The 19,862-nt window shown below is 30.3% G+C and overlaps 1 protein-coding gene across 4 annotated transcripts in view; it reads left to right on the top strand.

The window, feature by feature from the left end:
• The window catches only part of wasf1 (WASP family member 1), a 61,176-nt gene that overhangs the window by 20,875 nt on the left and 20,439 nt on the right, over window positions 1-19,862 (top strand). For 2 of the 4 annotated variants that reach the window (XM_042746596.1, XM_042746595.1), the window contains exons 1-2: window positions 15,196-15,403; window positions 19,038-19,155. In XM_042746596.1, coding sequence (XP_042602530.1) covers window positions 15,270-15,403; window positions 19,038-19,155 — 252 coding nt within the window. In that variant the 5' untranslated portion in view covers window positions 15,196-15,269. Of the gene's footprint in view, window positions 1-6,110; window positions 6,271-7,198; window positions 7,334-15,195; window positions 15,404-19,037; window positions 19,156-19,862 lie in introns of those variants that run through there. The other 2 variants (XM_042746597.1, XM_042746594.1) reach the window with 2 other exon arrangements.

Raw genomic sequence — 19,862 nt, 5'->3', positions numbered from 1 at the left:
ACAGGAAAAAAGAGGAAATGACAGAAAACCCTTTCTTATGTGTTGTGATACACACATGTGCAAAAGTTTCTTAAAAAAATAAATAAATAAAAAATTATATTTAAATTAAAAAAAAAATTATCATCCACAATAATATCAATAATATGTAAAATATTCCAAATTTACTCAAATTTTAAAAAAATAGGAGTGATTAAAAATATGCATTTTTAATAAATTCTAAAATAATTATATATCTGTTTAATAGAAATTCATATTGCAGAATGATAAATGACACCCACATACATTACTGAATTTATCTACTTATTTCACACCATATTTTCTTAAAACTTAAAATATTTTGAAAATTACAAAAAAATTATCAAAATTAGTTAAACTCTGATAATTGAAAAAGATCATCATATTTCTCTCTATATATACAGGCGTGTGTGTGTGTGTGTGTGTGTGTGTGTGTGTGTGTGTGTGTGTGTGTATATATATATATAGTATAATATATTCAAATTTCATTCCAAGTTTAAATGACTATGATTTAAGAAAAATATTATTAATAACACTAAATTAGATTTATTTCAAATAATATTTTCTTAAAATTCACTAAAATTATTGAAAATATTAAAAATTATATTTAATAACACTAAATTAGATTTATTTCAAATAATATTTTCTTAAAATTCACTAAAATTATTGAAAATATTTTTTTTGTCTATTAATTATTTAATACTGATAAATGACAAATATTATGATTTGTGACTATATTTTTTATTACAAAATAAAAAAATAACATGCCTAAAATAATTGGTATATAATAAAATGCATAATGTACTTCTATATTATGTATTATAATTTTCATAAATTTGTTTAATAATTTTTTTCTTATTCTATTATATATATAGTATATATATATATATATATATATATATATATATATATATATATATATATATATATATATAAATGATTTTAAAAATGGAATATGCATGGATGAATCGTTCAGTAAGGTCAATAATATGCATTAAAAACATTAAGATATTCAAATTTTATGCAAATTTTAAAGTCAAGGGTTGCTGAATATACTAAACAATTTTGAAGTTTCGCTGCAGGATTCTGCATATGCATCTTATTTACTAACCACTTACAGTCCAACTAGACTAATTAGTATGAGCTGGTTTAGGTGCATTTCTGATCAAACTTTTCCAAATGTTTCATAGAATGCAGGAGGTGCTGTAAATTAGACCATGGCAGCAGTAATTATGATCAAATGATGGACAAAAGCAGTACAACTGGCCGTTTATGTATAGTTTGCAAGCGATAAACGTTTCTTTCCAGCCGTAAAACTGTATTTTACCATTTTTGAAGTAGATGTTTTTATGTATCAGTGATTATAGTTCAGTGTTTCGCTCACAGCATCATTTCGTTCCTCAGTGTCCTTTTGGGTTTGAAATGATGTCTTAATATGAGAAGTATTCCGTATATGTGTCTGTCCATCATCCGAGTCATATATACAGTATCATCATGTGTCGGAGGTCTCTCCTCGTTAAGACTCAGATTCCAGTGCGTTTCATTCCCGAAGCAGCTGTGATTTCTCCGGAGGATTCATCAGTGTTGACTCGAGCTATGCTAATCAGTCTCTCTGGACGTTCACGTGGATGTCTAATCATGCAGCTCTAATTCAGACCGCTGGATCAATGACAGACACTCATCGGCAGCTCACATTGTGACTGGTGCTTTATTTCTGCTGTATATGGACTGAGTTTGAGCTGTCAGTGATGCACTGTGTGTGTGCGCATGTCCAGAGTCGGCTGTAGACGCAGATAAGAGCGCAGCACTCTGGGATATCAGCCTCAGCTCGCGTGTCTTATTTATTCATGCAGGTTGACACATCAGTGGTGAAGGTCAGAGCGAACACGAGCACGGCACGGTACTCGCATTCAATTACACACAGAACACGCTGATCCCAGATCTGCTCCGGCGCTCGAGGAGGCTTCATTCATCAGATACAGCTGCGGCCTCAGAGACGCTCTCCAAGACGATCACAGCTACAACAGACTCATTTCAGACGCATTCTCCTGCTTTAACTTGCTTTTAACACCCAGAGATATCACATCCAAAAGAAATAATTCACCCCAAAGTTAAAATGGATAAATAAACAAATAAATGTGTGAGAAACTGAATTACTGAATTAATAGCATGATATAAAATACAAATATTTAATTGTATTTTAAATATATTTAAATGTTTTATTAAATAAATATAAATATTTTCATTCATTTGTCTACTGGAGTGCTGTCCTGCATGCTTTTAAAATATTAATATTAAATATATTATACATAAAATATTAATAGTATAAAATATGCAATGTAAATTAATATAATATTAATAAAAAAATTAATATGCTGTACTTTTGGTCACATTACGCATATATTTATTTATCGCAAATATATATTTATAAAATAAATGCATGTTGCCACACATGGCATGCAACCAAAATATTTACACATATTTAACATTTTAGATTTAATGTTTACATTGCATTTTAAGATTTGGGTGTAAAAGACTTCTGTTTAAGAAGAAGTGTATTATATGCATGTTCATAATATTAGCATTTTTGCATTAAAATTATAATTTAAGGATTATATGTGTGTGTGTGTGTGTGTGTGTGTGTGTAAACATGATAAAATTATACATAAAAAAATATACATGCACACACACAAAAAAAGTGTTATTTTTAATGTTTTATACTTTTTTGGCATATATGTTATAGTGTATTATATGTTAATAATTTAAACATTACATTGCATTCAAATTACAATTTAAACATATATATATATATATATATATATATTCTTATTTTGCTATTTTTAAATGTATTTTTTATATATTCATACTTTTTTTTCGGCCACTTTGCATATATATTTACTAAATGAATTTGGTGTAAAATGTCTTTTGGCATTCTGCCCAAATAATAACTCAAAGAAGAGATATTAAAATGTGTGGTTTCGTGCCAGCTTCATCCATCACACTTGAGAGTGGAGATCAGTTTGAGTGCATTGCATTGTGGGATAGAGCATGCCATGCGGTTCGCTCTGCATTGACACTCATGCATTTGGCAGGCGCTTTTATCCTAAGTGAATTGCATTGCATTCACTGCGTGTATTTGATCAGTTTGATCATGCATTTCTTGGGAATTTGCACATACACATAATGCAGAAACAACAGCACACGCCTTCTGGCCTGGACGACGCTGTAACAAATGAGAGTTCACTGCTTGAGATGAAGCTGCTCGTTATCCAGACATAACGAGACGGAGCCATGGGTTCATGAGCGATTATATGTGTGTGTGTTACGTAAGAGTCTTGCTCTCTCGGCTCTTCTGTGTCCCGTGTGAGAATCTCAGGAGACTCTAATGGAAACCAGCTGTTGGGCCGATCACATCCACAGCCGTCCAGACCTCTGATTGGCTGAGGCTAGGCTGGCTGCGCTCTGATTGGCTGCTGCGGGAGCGTTCCGCTCTCTGTGATTGGTCTCTGTCTTCATGCAAATGCAGTGGAGTGTTTGTTCAGGGTCAGTTTTAGTGCAGGACACTGCGGATCCAATCGTTCGCAGCTTTCTGTAGTGTCTTCAAAAGATTAGCTAAAGGGAAAAAACACTTCTTACTGGACTTTATCAGACTGCTAAAGACTGCTATTTTCATATTTATAGTAAGAAACAGTAATTTTTTTTTAAAGTTTGGGTCAGAAATGAATACTTTTATTCATCAAGGCTTCATTAAATTGATCAAAAGTGACAGTGAAGACATTTCTAATGTTACGAAAGTTTTCTATTTCAAATAAATGCTGTTCTTTTGAACTTTCTATTCATCTATGAATCCTGAAAAAAATAAAATATATCGGTTTCCACTAAAATATTGTGCAGCACAACATTGATAATAATCAGAAATGTTTCTTGAGCAGCAAATCATCTAGAATCATATTGAATGATTTTGTGCAGATCATGTGACACTGAAGACTGGAGTAATGATGCTGAAAATACAGCTGCACATCACAGAAATAAATTACAGTTTAACACATATTCACTTTGAAATTCACTTTGTTTAAACTGTAATAATATTTCACATTTTTTAACTGTATTTTTGATCAAATAAATGCAGACTTGGTGAGCAGAAGAGACTTTTAACTAAACATTAAAAAATCTTACTGACCCCAAACCTTTATACACCAGTGTATGTTTTTTCTAAAACATTTTAAAATGTTACATTTGATGAGATATTATTAAAAATGTGAAATTAAAAATTAACACTCACATTCAAAACCACATTTTAAATCACAGACAAAATCTATATATATATATAGTAGAAATGCCTCTTACTCAGCCTCAGCATGTGAGACTGTAACATATAAAATATGTACTAAAATGAATAAAATAAAATAAAAAATATAAATAAATTAATTAAATAAAATTAATAAACTACAATTGAAAAATAATCTAGATCTAAATATAAATATAAAAAAATAAACTAATAAAAATAGCAAAATTACACTAAAAATAAAAATACAAATAAAATAAAAACTGAGTAAAAAAAAATCTCATTTCAAATATTAATATATACTGTAAAAAAATTAACACAAAAAAATAATATAACACAGTATATGAAAAAAAATTAATAAACAGAAAAACATCAGCAGACACTCATTAAACAAGACAAACGATCAACTACAAAAACAAAACAAACAAACAAGACAAACGAGCTCCTTCACACACAACACTACATCAGAAAACCAGATCAGAAACTCATCTTCAGAACTGCATCCACCTACATCCACAACATTGAATCAACAACAACTATTAAAATCAACTATTATATGAGCCCTTTAATATTACACTTCATTTAGATTTATTGCAGCTGTGTTACCAATATTTGGAACGTGTCTAAATACTTTAATCATCTTTAACTTTATCTTTATTTTGTATCAAAAAATAATACATCAAATATTAAAATAATAAGATAATAAATAAATAAATAAAATAATATATATATTCCATTACAAATATATATTGACACTTCATTAATTAAGAACCATTTAAAAACAATAAAATAATAAATAAATAAATAAAATAATATATATATTCCATTACAAATAAAAAACAATTTTTAATTGTAAAAATGTAATTAATATTATTTATTTTAAATTTAAATTGGTTTTAAGTTATCAAATTTTCAAAAATTATCAAAAATTAAAGTATTTTATATATATGTGTGTGTGTGTGTGTGTGTGTGTGTATAGATATATATATTAATATATATAGCAATTATTTTAATTAAAAAAAATATTTATTAGTGTTAATAATTATTATTTTAAATTATAACTTATTGTGATTTATGTAAATAATATATACATTTATATTTATATAAAATATAAAAAAATATTTAGTCATTTGTATTTGTAAAAATGTATTTAATTATTATTTATTTGAAATTATAACTGATCTGAAGTTATCACAAATGCAAATGTATTATATATAGCAATCATTTAAAAAAATATAATTTAATTATTATTTATTATTATTATTCATTTTTTAATTATAATTAACTGTATAAAAATATTATAGAAAAATGTGTGTACGTGTTAATTTTATAATATAAAAAAAAAATATATAAAAAAAAAAAAAAAGAAAAGAAAATGAATGAATCTGAATGAACAGTCTGTGATTGTTGGCTGTTTCTATGATTCCTCCTGAGATATATTGTTATTATTGGATTATTCCTCTCTCTAATAATGTGATTATTTCTGCCTGAGCGTCTCGAGCAGCTGTGATTCTCCACGCAACTCTCACAGCTGTCAGGTGTGGGGAGCGAGCGAGTGACTCTCTCTCTCTCTCTGTCAGGTGTGGTGAGCGAGCGAGTGACTCTTCATCTCCGCTCTCTGTACGGTGTGGTGAGCGAAGCGAAGACGACTCTCTCTCTCTCAAATCTCTATCTTCCCCACCTCAATCCTCGGTCTCTCTCTATCCGTCCCCCGTCATCTTCTCTCTCTCTCTCTCTCTCTCTCTCTCAGGTGTGGTGAGCGAGCGAGTGACTCTCTCTCTCTCTCTCTCTCTCTCTCTCTCTCTGTTAGGTGTGGTGAGCGAGCGAGAGCGTCAGGATGCCGCTGGTCAAGCGCAGTATCGAGCCTCGTCACCTGTGTCACACAGCTCTGCCACACAGCATCAAGAACGAGCTGGAGTGTGTGACCAACATCTCTCTGGCCAACGTGATCCGTCAGCTGAGCAGCCTGAGTGAGTCCAGCTCTCCACACACACGCTCTTCTGTCTCTAAATACACACTGCACATCTGCGATGCATTACAGTACTGTATCACTGCTCACTGTACTCTGTACATCTGGATAGAACACATTTCAACCCAGAATTAAAAGGAATATCTTCATTAATATCTTTAAAAATCTTTATTTATTTATTATCATTATTCTTCTTGTATTTTAAATTGCAAAATATTTAATCATCATGGTAACATTTGTCTAAAGAAAAACTGAATTTATATTTTGCATAAAAAATTTATACTTTTTATTATTTTATTTATATTATTAACTTTATTACTTTTTTATTATCATAAACACTATAATATATTCTATATAACATAAAAAAACTATAAAATATAAATAATATATAATACATTATTATATATAAATATTTAATTTTTTTTATTTTTCTCATTTTTTAAATTTTACAATTTCTCACTAAATACAAAATTTTAACAACTTAATAATTAAAAAAAAAATATATAATATTAAAATATGCTGAACAACAACAACAATTTAATAAAAAAAAAACTTAATGATTACTTTATGATTTTATATTTATTTATTTTATTTTGCATACTTTATATATTTGTATATTATATAAAGAAATTATTATTTTAAAAATAATATTTATTTAAGAATAATTTTTAAAAAATGTAAAAATAATAATTATTTAAAAAATAATTTAAAAAATCTATGTATTTTATTTATATATGCGTTAACTTCTTATAACTTTTTCTAATGTGTATCTGTTCATCATTTTTGAACTGCCTTAAACTGATGCTGATGTAAATAAAATCTTGTTTTATTACAGTAATAAGAATCACATCAGAGAATCAAGAGAAGAATAATTCTCATGAAAATAATGTGTTTTTTCTTTTGTTTTGGGGTGTTTTGTGTGTATTCAGGTAAATATGCGGAGGATTTGTTCGGCGAGCTCTTTAATGAAGCTCACACCTTCACATTTAGAGTGAATTCGCTTCAGGAGAGAGTCGACCGCCTGTCAATCAGCGTCACTCAGCTCGACCCCAAAGAGGAAAAGAAACACAAAAACAAATCCACAAATACAAAAAGCAATCGGCCACACACACACACACACACACACACACACACACACACACACACACACACACACACACACACACACACACACTCAGTCAGTTCAGTCTGTTATCGGCTGTGATTGAGTTTCTCGACTGGTGAAACTGACAGCATGTTTTCTGGAAGCTCGACAGAGCTGAGATATCTGATAACAGACAGAGAGAGAGAGAGATTCCTCTTATCCACTGGCAGGACGCCTGAGCTCAGTCTGACAGAATTTCACACGTAAATAGTCATTTCTGGGCCAAAAAAAGTGGTTTTGCTCCGTCCCAGAAACCAGTGCCCATTGGGATCATTTTATCAATTTATTATACATATCTATCTGACAAAATGTAATAATAATTCATTGAAAAAAGTCTCTTATGCTCACCAAAGCTGCATTTATTTGATCAAAAATACAGTAAAAAAATTGAAATATTATTACAATTTAAAATAACAATTTTCTCTGTGAATATCTGTTAAAGTGTAATTTATTTCTGTGATGTGCAGCTGATTTTCAGCATCATTACTACTCCAGTCGTCAGGTCCAAAACCAAACGCACAAACAAAATCAAGAACGTGATCTTTCCTTCAGAAATCATTCTAATATGAGATTACTGCTACAAGAAACATTTCTGATTATTAGCAATGCTGAAAACTGGAACATTTTAATGTTTCTCGATTCAAATTCAGATATGGTTAAAAATAAAGTCAATATGATGTTGTACAAACATTTTTGTGCAATTTAATAAGCGTTTTGTTAGCTAGGATCAGGGTTGCCAGGTTTGTGTGATTTCAAAACAACATTACCACAACGTTGCTATAACCTCATTTGTTAGCTAGGATCAGGGTTGCCAGGTTTGTGTGACAATACTAACCCATGGCAGTCAAAACAGCCCAAAGTAGCCCAAAGACCATATCCCAAATATCAAAACTCAAAATATGTCATTTTTAATAACTGATTCTCTGATTCTCTACTTAAAATGCATATTTAACAGTCATTGTTATGCACATTGATTATAAACACAGCTCAAAGGCTTCCTAGCAGTGACCCTCTTTCACAAAACTTAACATCTAATGCTAAATATTTCAATACAAGCATTTCAGTCAAATGTAATTCATGCAATATTTCAAACCTGTAACGCACAGAAATAGTTTAACGGTAGCACAATTGCGTGAAAAACACAGACTTGGCAACCCTGCATCCGACACAGAGTGGTGTGTTCGCAAAACCGAAAGTAAACAGCGAGCGCTCATTCAAAAGCGATTTCAATACCCCGCATTTTGATAGCGCGACAAAAGCGAATTCAATTATTTGCACGAGTAGATTACATACAAAGTTGATGCAAAGATGCAAGTAGATGTGAATTCTCACCGGACGAGGCGAATAATGCAAATTGCGTCAATCGCGTCTTCCGTGCAACTTCAAATATTTGAACTTGAGTGGAAAATTAGCATTGTCACTCAAGCCAATCAGCGAAGAGCTTATTGACACATCCGGTTGTATCAGAAAATTGAAAAAGAAAATTTATTTATTTTTATTCGCAAGAGTGACACAAAAAAACATTCCGCGAGTAAATCAGTAACACGATGCAAATATTCGCTTCGCGTTTGGTGTGCACTCCTCATAAGAAATTGTGCACTTTGCTCGCTGCGACTCTCTGATTGGTGGAATTTTGTGTACAGCATCATGGGTAATGTAGTTTTTCACCGCAAATTACGCTATTAAACATGATTTTGAAAAAAAAAAAAGTTAAATTAATGCAAGCGGCCTCAACAAAAGCAAGCACAATCAAGCTCACAAGAGCGCTGTCTTTAAAGGTTCAGCAGTTATTATTAAAAATCAAAATCAAGTTCCCCCTCCAATAATTAGAAATGGCCAAACTGAACAAAGTGCACCAATATTTGCACTGATCTGCTGCTCTACATTATGCAGCGCTCTTATTAAGATGACAAAAATGTTTTATAAGTAACATTTTCAGCCTGCTGTGCCTCAGCGGTGCTCGTCAATGTCAAAACAATTGATCTGGCCAATCAAATCAAAGTAGGCGGGGTTTAACGTTCACAGAAGCAGAGCGCGAATTTCAGAGCAAAGCTTCTGTTTAACACTGAAGGAGAGGTGAAGCTGCAAATCATTGAATGTTTGTCAACTGTTTTACAATAGAAATATTAAATGACTGACACCTATATGCAGTCATGCAAACTACTCAACGTTTTTCTCAAATATGGCCATTTTTAGAGTGAGTGAGAGAGAGAGAGAGAGAGAGAGAGAGAGAGAGAGATGAAATGTGTGTGTGTGTGTGTGTGTGTGTGTGTGTGTGTGTGTGTGAATTACCTGTTTCTCTGTCCCTACAAACATTAAAACTGTGTTACTTCAAAAACACGTAGTTGTTGAGAAATCTAAAGTAGCGATTCAGTATAGAAACTATTTTATTATAATAGTGTAGCGCTGACAACAAGTATCTGTGTTCGCTCCGTGTGATACGGCATTGTGTGCAAGTGATGTGTGTGCATCAATAAAAGCAACGCATAGGCAAAGACTACAGAAAACCCAAGACGTGTCACTCGTGTAGTTTTGAATGGGGAAATGCAACACTCAATAATAGCAAAAGAGCCAATTGCTAATGAGTAAAATCATCGCATCACTGCTGCAGCTGTTAGAAGCCCTGGTTACCATCTACCTTATTTTATAACGCAGAAGTAAGCCGTTTTCTGTCAGTGTGTGAGACTTCCCGTTCTTTAGCCGCTGCGGGGAAATAACAAGAAGAATAACAAAGTGCATAATCAGTGAGAATAATAAGTGCTGGAAACTGTTCTGCTGCTTCATATTATTTTGGAACCTGTGATACTTTTTTTTCAGGAATCCTTTATAAAAAAAAAAATAAAAAAAACAAAAATCATTTATAAAAAAAAAAAAAATACTCTAACAACAACACAAAAAAAGTTTGTGGTCAGTACATTTGTATTCTTTCTTTTTTTGAAAGAAATTAAAACTTTTATTCAGCGGGGATGTGTTAAATTGATAAGAAGTGATAGCAAAGATTTATATCGTTAGAAAAGATTTATATTTTCAATAAATGCTGTTCTTTTTAACTTTTATTCATTAAAGAATCCTGAAAAAAGTATCGCAGTTTCCAAAAAAAAAAAATTTGGCAGCACATTAATAAATCAGCATATTATAATGATTTTCTGAAGATCATGTGACACTGAAGACTGGAGTAATGATGATGGAAATTCAGCTTTGCATCACAGAAATAAATTATATTTTAAAGAATATTAAAATAGAAACCATTATTTTATATTCTAATAACATTTTGCAAGATTACTGTTTTTTTCTGTATTTTTGATCAAATAAATGCAGCCTTGATGAGCAGAAGAGACTTCTTTAAAACACATCACAAGTCTCACTGATCCCGAACTTTTCACTGGTAGCATATAGAGGGAGAGAGAGGGTTTTTCCCTCCCGAGCTGGACTGTTGCTCTCTGTATAGTGAGTGTAAACGTGGGTTGGATATAAAGAGCAGCAGTCTAATATATGAGCAGCGCTGTCATGATGACCTCTTCTCTCTCTCACACTCCTCCACTGTTTTTATCAGCCTGAAACTATTTCAATTACGCCGCGCTCCGTGAACTCCAGTCTCTGGAAGCGGGCTTTATTACGGAGGCCGGGCCGGTGTGGGTTCAGCCGCTGTCTTCTGTGAGACAGTAATAGCTGTAATGGTGAGCAGAATTACCGTGAGGAGATCCCGCCGCCCGTCTCTCGCGGTGAAGTGATCCGCGTCTGTAAGGACACATCCATCCCAGACGCTGCGTCAATCCGATTCTGCTTCAGACCGACACGGAAGGATCCGAAGTGAAAAGCCCTGGAGGACCTGCAGCTCTCGAGTCTGGGATCTTGATGTTCCTGCGGTGTGACATGATGAAACCTTTTTAAACAGCTAATGGTGTTGTGAATATTACGCATGCAAAATATTTCTTTTTATTTACAAAAAAAAATAAAATACACTTGCATCAAAAGTTTGATTTCCAGGGTTTTAATAAAATTATTAATATAAATGTAATGATATAAATAATAATAATACATTTAATATAAGGCCTAATTAATAATAAACATATACATTTAATACATAATGTAATAAAAAAAAATTTAAAAAAAAAAAACTGAAAAAATTTCCAATTAAAATAAAAACTTACAACAAAAAAATAAAATCAAATTAAATAATAATATAATAAAATAATGTTTTTTTTTTTTAATAATAGGACATTTAAAAATAATAAAAAATAAAGAGTGAAGGTTAATTGGATTAATTGATAGATCACCAGAGATACACACTCTCCCATATACATATATAAAAATATAAAGTGTCAGCAAAAATCAATCTATATATATATTATTAATAATAATTTGCTAACTGAAAATGAATAATTGAATATAAAAATTTTAGAAAATTTAATAAAAAAAAAAAAAATAAAACAAAGACACGTAAACTCAGAATTGCAAAGAAATATGGCAAAATTCTAAGATTACATCTTGAAATTAAATTCTCAGAATTGTAAGAAACAGAGTATGAATTATGAGGTAAAAAGTCACGATTACCTTTTTTAATTTGAATAAAAATGGCAAAACACTTGAACTGAAATTAAAACAAAATAGCAAAATGTAAAAATAACTTATGCAAGATATAAAAAAAAAAAAAAAAAGATATATAAATATATATATATAAATCTATAACAGTCTCTTAATTGTAAAATAACACTTTATATCACTGTTGAATTTTGTTTCAGTTCAGGCGAATCAAATTTAATGTCATGGGTAAATTAAAATTGTAATTTTAATGCCTCGGTTTATGAACATATGAACACACTTCATGCAGAGCGTCTGATCTGAATTAACTGCAGATCCTCAGTCTCTGCTGGTCTGTGGTCAAACTGAGGCTCGTGATGACCCATAATTCATCTGGACGGGTAACGTTTCTAGTGGTCCGTCAACACGTCAGAGTCATCTCAAGAATGCTGTTAGTTTGTGGGTTGTTTTACAGGAAGTGTTGCAAATCCATCTGACAATAAAAAGCTCTTTGGATGAAAGGGTCGGCTTAATGCATAAATGTAAATATACATACAGTATATACAGTATGTGTGTGTTCAAATAATGGCAAGAAAATATCAAGTTATTTGTAAAATTATGAAATTATGAAGACTAAATCTTTTATTTTCAACTAAGCGTTTTATTTGCAACTTACATTTTTTTTTTTTACTATCAATTTTAATATTACTTTCTCACGTAGTGCCAGGCCGATTGGACAGCTTTTTTCCCTTAATAAATAAAATCATTATTTCAAAACTTACTCTGGTTATCTTTGTGTAATATTAAAATTAGTTTGATGATCTGAATCTTTTAAGTGTGCAAAAATTATATATATACACACACACACACACACACACACACACACACACTATCAAGCATTTTTATTACATATTTTAAAATTAGGCAAATAAGTAAATTCAATTGAAAAATAATAATAACCTGATGTGAATCAGTATTATTTTATTATCATTGATGTATACTATTATAGTTTTTATTATTATTTTAAATGAAAATTATTTTTTTCACTTTAATTGTAGTTAGTTTTTAAAATTTTGTTGTGTTTTGGTCATTTAATTAGTTTTTAATGTCTGTATATTTTTAAAAACAAGAAATGTTGCCGTAATAAAATAAACACAAGTTTATGAGACAGCTGAAAGTTTATGCAATACATAAACAATACATTTTATTTTATTTAAGTTGCATTTGTTTTAAGTAATGCATTATTATTATTTTAATGCTTTAGTTTGAACAATAATAAGCCTGATCTAAACTGGAATCATCCGCTGCTTCGGTTTCAGTTCTGTGACAAAACATTCACTGAAAACAGATGAAAACATGTTGCAGTTTCTGCTCAGAGGATGATGATGAAGAGCTGCTAATAAACGCACACACACATCGAGTTCATTGAGAGTGTTTAGATTCACGGCTTTAGAAACACATCAGTATGAAAGAGTCTTCATTCACCCGCAGCGCTCCGCTCTCTGCAGATATCGACAGCATGTAAAGATTTTCCTATAAAAGCCGCCATCATTTACTCACCTTTGTGTCGCTTCAAACCCACATGAAGCTCGTTCATCCGAGGAACACAAGAGGAGCAAATCTTGAGATGTTACGCAGCTCGTGCTTTATGACTCTGTTCACACGGATCATGTCTTTCAATCTGCACAAATACCATAAAAATATTCTCTTCTCTTCTCAAGCCTACATCTACATCAAGACTGACTTAAACGTCTTCTTTCAGGCTAAATCGGCAAATTTGTCATATGCATTTGAATTGTTTTATTTAATGAAAATTATGACCAAATCAGGCTGTAATTTATATTCAGACACACATATTTTGGTAACATGGTTGCAAAAAATCATGCAAATAAATAAAAAATAAAAATAAATAAATAGCTCATATAATATTTAGTTTGACTTTTAGGTTGACTATTTTTTATCCTTGTTAAAAAGTGCACTTAATTGTACTGAAGTGCACTTAGTAGTGTACTTTAAACCTTAAAAGTCTAAACTACTTGCATATAATATTAATAAAACAAAAGGCAACTTAAGTGTACTTAACAGATTTTTACAAATGTGTTTTAATGTCAGATTAAAAGCCTTTAAAGTACATTTTAAATTTAATAATCTTTTGTCGTGCTTTAAAGAAATACACTTATTTTGATGTATATAAATATATATATACATGTATTGTATTGTAGTGAGTTCTTCAATGTTACATTATAAGTTAATATATTTTAAATGCACTAAATTGCTACCTTATCATTGCAGATGTGTATTAAATACAAACATATTTAAATAGAAATTACATTATTTTAGTTTACAAGATTTAGACATATTTCAAAAACTATAGAAGTACATATAAAGGTATACTTAAGTGTGTCAAAAACCACAGCTAATTGAATTTAATATAAATGTAAAATATAATACATTTTTATTTAATTTAAATAAATAAAAAATAAATTGCATTGACTGATTTAAAATATGAGACTATTTCAGGAGTATGTTTTATTTTTTATTTTGGAGCCTGTGATAATTTTTTTAATGATTCTCTGATGAATAAAAAGTTAAAAAGAAGAACATTTATTTAAAATAGAAATCTTTTCTAACAATATACACTACTGTTCAAAAGTTTGGGGTCAGAAAATTTTAATTCTTTCTTTTTTTTTGAAAGAAATTAAAACTTTTATTCAGCGAGGATGTGTTAAATTGATAAGAAGTGATAGCAAAGATTTATATTGTTAGAAAAGATTTATATTTTCAATAAATGCTGTTCTTTTTAACTTTTTATTCTTCAAAAAAATATTGCAGTTTCCAAAAAAAAAAAAAAAAACTGTTGGCCACATTAATAATTCTAATAATAAATCATCATATTAGAATGATTTCTGAAGATCATGTGACACTTTATACTGGAGTAATGATGCTGAAAATACAGCTGCGCATCACAGAAATAAATTATATTTTAAAGGATATTAAAATAGAAACCATTATTTTATATTGTAATAACATTTTGCAAGATTACTGTTTATTTTCTGTATTTTTGATTAAATAAATGCAGCCTTGATGAGCAGAAGAGACTTCTTTAAACACATCACAAGTCTTACTGATCCCAAACTTTTAGCTGTGGTGTAAAGACCGTTTTAACCAAATGTTGGTTTGTGCTCTCACACTTCTCACGTAATATGAGCCCCTAGTGTTTGTTTGTGTCAGTCTTGTAAGTGTTTCAAGAAACTGTAAAGACTCACCTGTAGAAAGGCAGATGTGGGTCTGATACGGTGTGTGTTTGTGTCTCAGTGTCTCTTCAGGACATCACCATGAGGAAGGCCTTCCGCAGCTCCACCGTCCAGGACCAGCAGCTGTTTGAGCGTCAGTCTCTTCCCGTCCCCATGCAGGAGACGTACGAGCTGTGCGAACAACCTCCGCCGCTGAACATCCTCACACCCTACAGGTCAGACACCAGACCGACAGATAATCACACATCTGACCTCAACAGCACTGAAATATGAACCTGAGTGGTCCTGAAAAAAATCACAACCTGAAAATCTCATTTAATATGGAAGCGTATGGGTATCAAAATTCATTTTAAAATGTAATTTGTAAAATTGCAATACATCTCTATATATAAATTAAAATTTCAAAAAAAATACGTGCAACGTTTAGTGGAAAATGAAGATTAAAATTCAATTATATAATTTAGATTTGCATTTCCTACACTAGTTTTAATATGTACATTAAAAACATATTTTAACATGACCTATTGTCCAATTCACACTGCATTTTGCTACAATTATCTCATGGTAAGTCTCAATGCATTTAGGAATTTTGCTACAGCTTTTGCATGGACATTTTAAACATCTAATCAATTTGGGTAATACAATTTCCTTTTAATTTTGCAACTTATAAAGCGTTAAAATATGTTTTTAAATTACATATTAAAAGTACTGTAGGAAATGCAAATGTAAATTATATAATTAAATTTTCATTTTCAGTTCACACTAAACGTTGCACATATGTATGGGAAAATGTACTTTTAAATAAAGAAATGCAATGCCGTTTTGCAAATTACATTTTAAAATTAATTTTGATACCCATATGCTTCCATACATTTAACGCTTCATGTAACTGTTTAACTGTTTAAATAACAATTGCATTTTATTCAAGTCAGAAATATTATTTAACATCACTGAATCTACCTGAATGCATGAATTTATACCAACGTGCCGAGATAATAATTTGTTAAGATACCAAAGTATGCAATGAAAAGTCAGCAAAAAAACAGTATTTTTGTCTTTTTTTTCCAGTATAAATATCTAAATATTCTTGAATCAAGATACAAGATAAACATAAAATATTACATGATATTTTTTGATAAATGTATCAAAATTAAGTGAGTTTTTTAAACTTAGATATAGACAAATATATATATATATATATATATATATATAATATATATATATTATATATATATATATATATATATATATATATATATATATATATATATATCAGTGGGGTCAGAAAAATTATCTTTTTTAAAGTTTTTTTATTTTTATTTTTTTACACCACTGATGGATTTTTGTAAATTCGTTTTTAAAAACAAAATTTAATTTGGATATAATTTCCAGAAAAAAAGATGTCATATAATTTGTCATTTTGCATCTCCAGTAAATTATTAAATGGATATTGAATGGATATCGAATAGCTCTCAGATGTTCCTTGCAGGTGTTTCTTATACACTGAAATAAATTGCAACTTAAACATCTAAATTAACTAGTTTTATTCAAGTCAAAAATATTATTTAGCGTCACTGAATCAGCCTAAATGCCAATAAAACTCATTTCAAATTTAGTTTTCACAACATTTTTGTCATGTTTTCCAGTATAAATAAGTAACATTTTTAAATCAAAATACATTAACTTGAAATGCAAAATGACATATTATATCTTGTTTCTGAATAATTTATGAAAAAATATGAATATATAAAAAAGGTCCCATTGAACCTTTCTCGTGTTTAAAGCATGAACCTAATTCTGATACATTTTTCAGAAAACAAGACTTAATAATGTTTGTAATTTTGCTTCTCAAGTAAATATATCTTGATTTAAGAATGTTATTTGTTATATACATACATATATATATATATATATATATATAGATAGATAGATAGATAGATAGATAGATAGATATTTGTAACGGAAAACCAGACAAAAATCCTTTTTTTTTTTTTTCATTGAACTCAAACATTTTTCAGCTCAGATGATCTGAGCTCATATTTTTGCTCTGTATTTTTAGTGTCAGTGACTCACTGGTGTCAGTTTTTATTTCTCCTGAGGACTTTTAGTTGATACTTCATGAAAACTGCAATGATAGAGTGATATCCTCTGCGTCTTTGCTCTCGTTTCTGCAGTTTTCATGTGTTTCTGTTTTCACACTGAGCCAGTGTTTCTGGAATTATGCATGTTAGGTAAAAAAAAATAAAAAATGTTAGCCTGAATGCACTGTAAGTCGCTTTGAATAAAAGCGTCTGCTAAATGCATAAATGTAAATGTAAATGTAATGCTTGTTACTGGAGGCTGGAACATTTATTTTGAGAGCTGCGTAATATGCATGAGCTCTCTCTCTTTTCACACGTTCCCTCATTACTTCATGAAGACGCTGGCACTGGAGGTTATTTTATTAGACATCAGGACAGATGTTTCCTCTCCTCCTTTAAAACAGTTGTCTTCCACTCCTGCTAAAAATGGTGCAAAAGACTTCTGTTAAATCGCTCGTTTTCCTCAACTGCAGTTTTGTGCGCGTCTTCAATCCTCAGGATAAATTCAACAGAAGTCGTCTCTTCTGCTCACCAGGGCTGCATTTATTTGATCAAAAATACAGTAAAAATTGTGAAATATTATTATAATTTAAAACAGCTGTTTTTTATGTGAATCTCTATTAAACTGTAATGTATTTCTGTGATGTGCAGCTGTATTTTCAGCATCATTACTCCAGTCTTCAGTGTCACATGATCTTCAGAAATCATTCTAATATGATGATTTGCTGCTCAAGAAACATTTCTGATTATTATCAATGTTGAAAACAGTTGTGCTGTACAATATTTTTGTGGAAACTGTGATACATTTTATTTTTCATGATTCACAGATGAATAGAAAGTTCAAAAGAACAGCATTTATTTGAAATAGAAATCTTTTGTAACATTTTAAATGTCTATATTGTCACTTTTGATCAATTTAATGAATAATCACTGACAGTCCAATTATCATCATAAAAATATAATATAAAATATATGAATACATATGTATATTATTATATAAGATACAAATAATATGATCAAATATATGAAATATTGTGTAATTATTTTAGTTTAATAAAATTTTGTATAAAATGACACATCTTGTCAGTCCAATTTTCATCATAAAAATATTTTTATCTAAAATATATAAAAATATACTGTATGTATATTATTATTATTCACAATACAAGTAATATAAAATAATATAACATCTATTAAATAGTATGTAATTATTTTTTATTTCTATTAAATTTTGTATAAAATGACACATTTTATAGTCAAATTATCATCATGAAAAATATCATATAAAATAAATGTATATTCTTATTTAAAATACAAATAATAATATACAGTATTAAAAAAATATTATGTAATTATTATTTATTTCAATTATTTTTTCATAAAATGGCATGCATTTTGACAGTCCAATTATCATCATGAAATATACATGTATATTATTATATAAAATATTAATAACATTAAAGCACATTATGTCATTATTTTTATTTCAATTAAATTTAATATAAAAATTGCATACATTTTGGAAGTCCAGTCAACTAAATCAAAGAGGAGCTATTTAAAAAGATCTGATATTAAAGGTCAAGTCAAGTGCATTGCATTATGGGATTCAGCACTCCATTACTGTTCTCTGTGCCGCACATTTCTGCGAATGTAGTATTCATGCACACAGATAACTCTGTGTACACTATACATACTGCATACTACTCTCACTGACGAACGGTGTGCTGTACGTCATCACTGAACACATCTGATCTGCGTCTGTCTCTAGGGATGATGGGAAGGAAGGGCTGAAGTTCTACACCAACCCGTCGTACTTCTTCGACCTGTGGAGAGAGAAGATGCTGCAGGACACAGAAGACAAGAGGAAAGAGAGGCGGAAACAGAAGGTGAGGTGGGCGGGGCTACACAACAGAGGGGTGTGGCTTACATGCAAATGAGGCGGGGTGGGTGTGGCATCCGACGGGAATGAAGCACTAAAATCTCATATTTACAACATGCATACTAACCTACTTTATGGTTACCGTTTAGTCATTTTTCACTCGTTTTGGCTGCTCAGTCGTTTGCTGTCACTGTGTGTGAGTTTGAATGAGCTGTTTCTCATCACGAGGTGTTTTCTGACTGCGTTTAGATTACAGACCAACACACACACAGCGGGCTAACCACAGGCTAATTAGAAGCAGATTGTATTTTAATGCATGATGGCAGATTCTCTGATCTCTTCTCTGACGTTACTGCGGTAAAACTGCTTTTACATTGTGATATTACAGGTCAATATCTACTTGCATTTAATAAAACCATTTTAAAATATACATAACATCTCAATTTCTTTTGCGTTGCTACTTTAACCATTTAAAATATTATTGTAATTAATTATATTTAATATATTATAATTCATTATTAAATTAATTATAATATATTAAATAGTCACATTACAACTGATATAAATCAATGAAAATGTCACAACTTTTATTTCTGTGTTAATATGATCAGCAGCTCAGTGGTTGGTAATTATCAGATGCTTTTATTAAAAGGTTATTTAACAAAATAAAACTCTTTGACTGTAAATGCATGATTTTATATGAAAAGGACTTTC

This window comes from Cyprinus carpio, chromosome B20, assembly GCF_018340385.1.
Source record: "Cyprinus carpio isolate SPL01 chromosome B20, ASM1834038v1, whole genome shotgun sequence".
NCBI lineage: Eukaryota > Metazoa > Chordata > Actinopteri > Cypriniformes > Cyprinidae > Cyprinus > Cyprinus carpio.
This window is presented reverse-complemented; position numbering and strand designations above follow the sequence as displayed.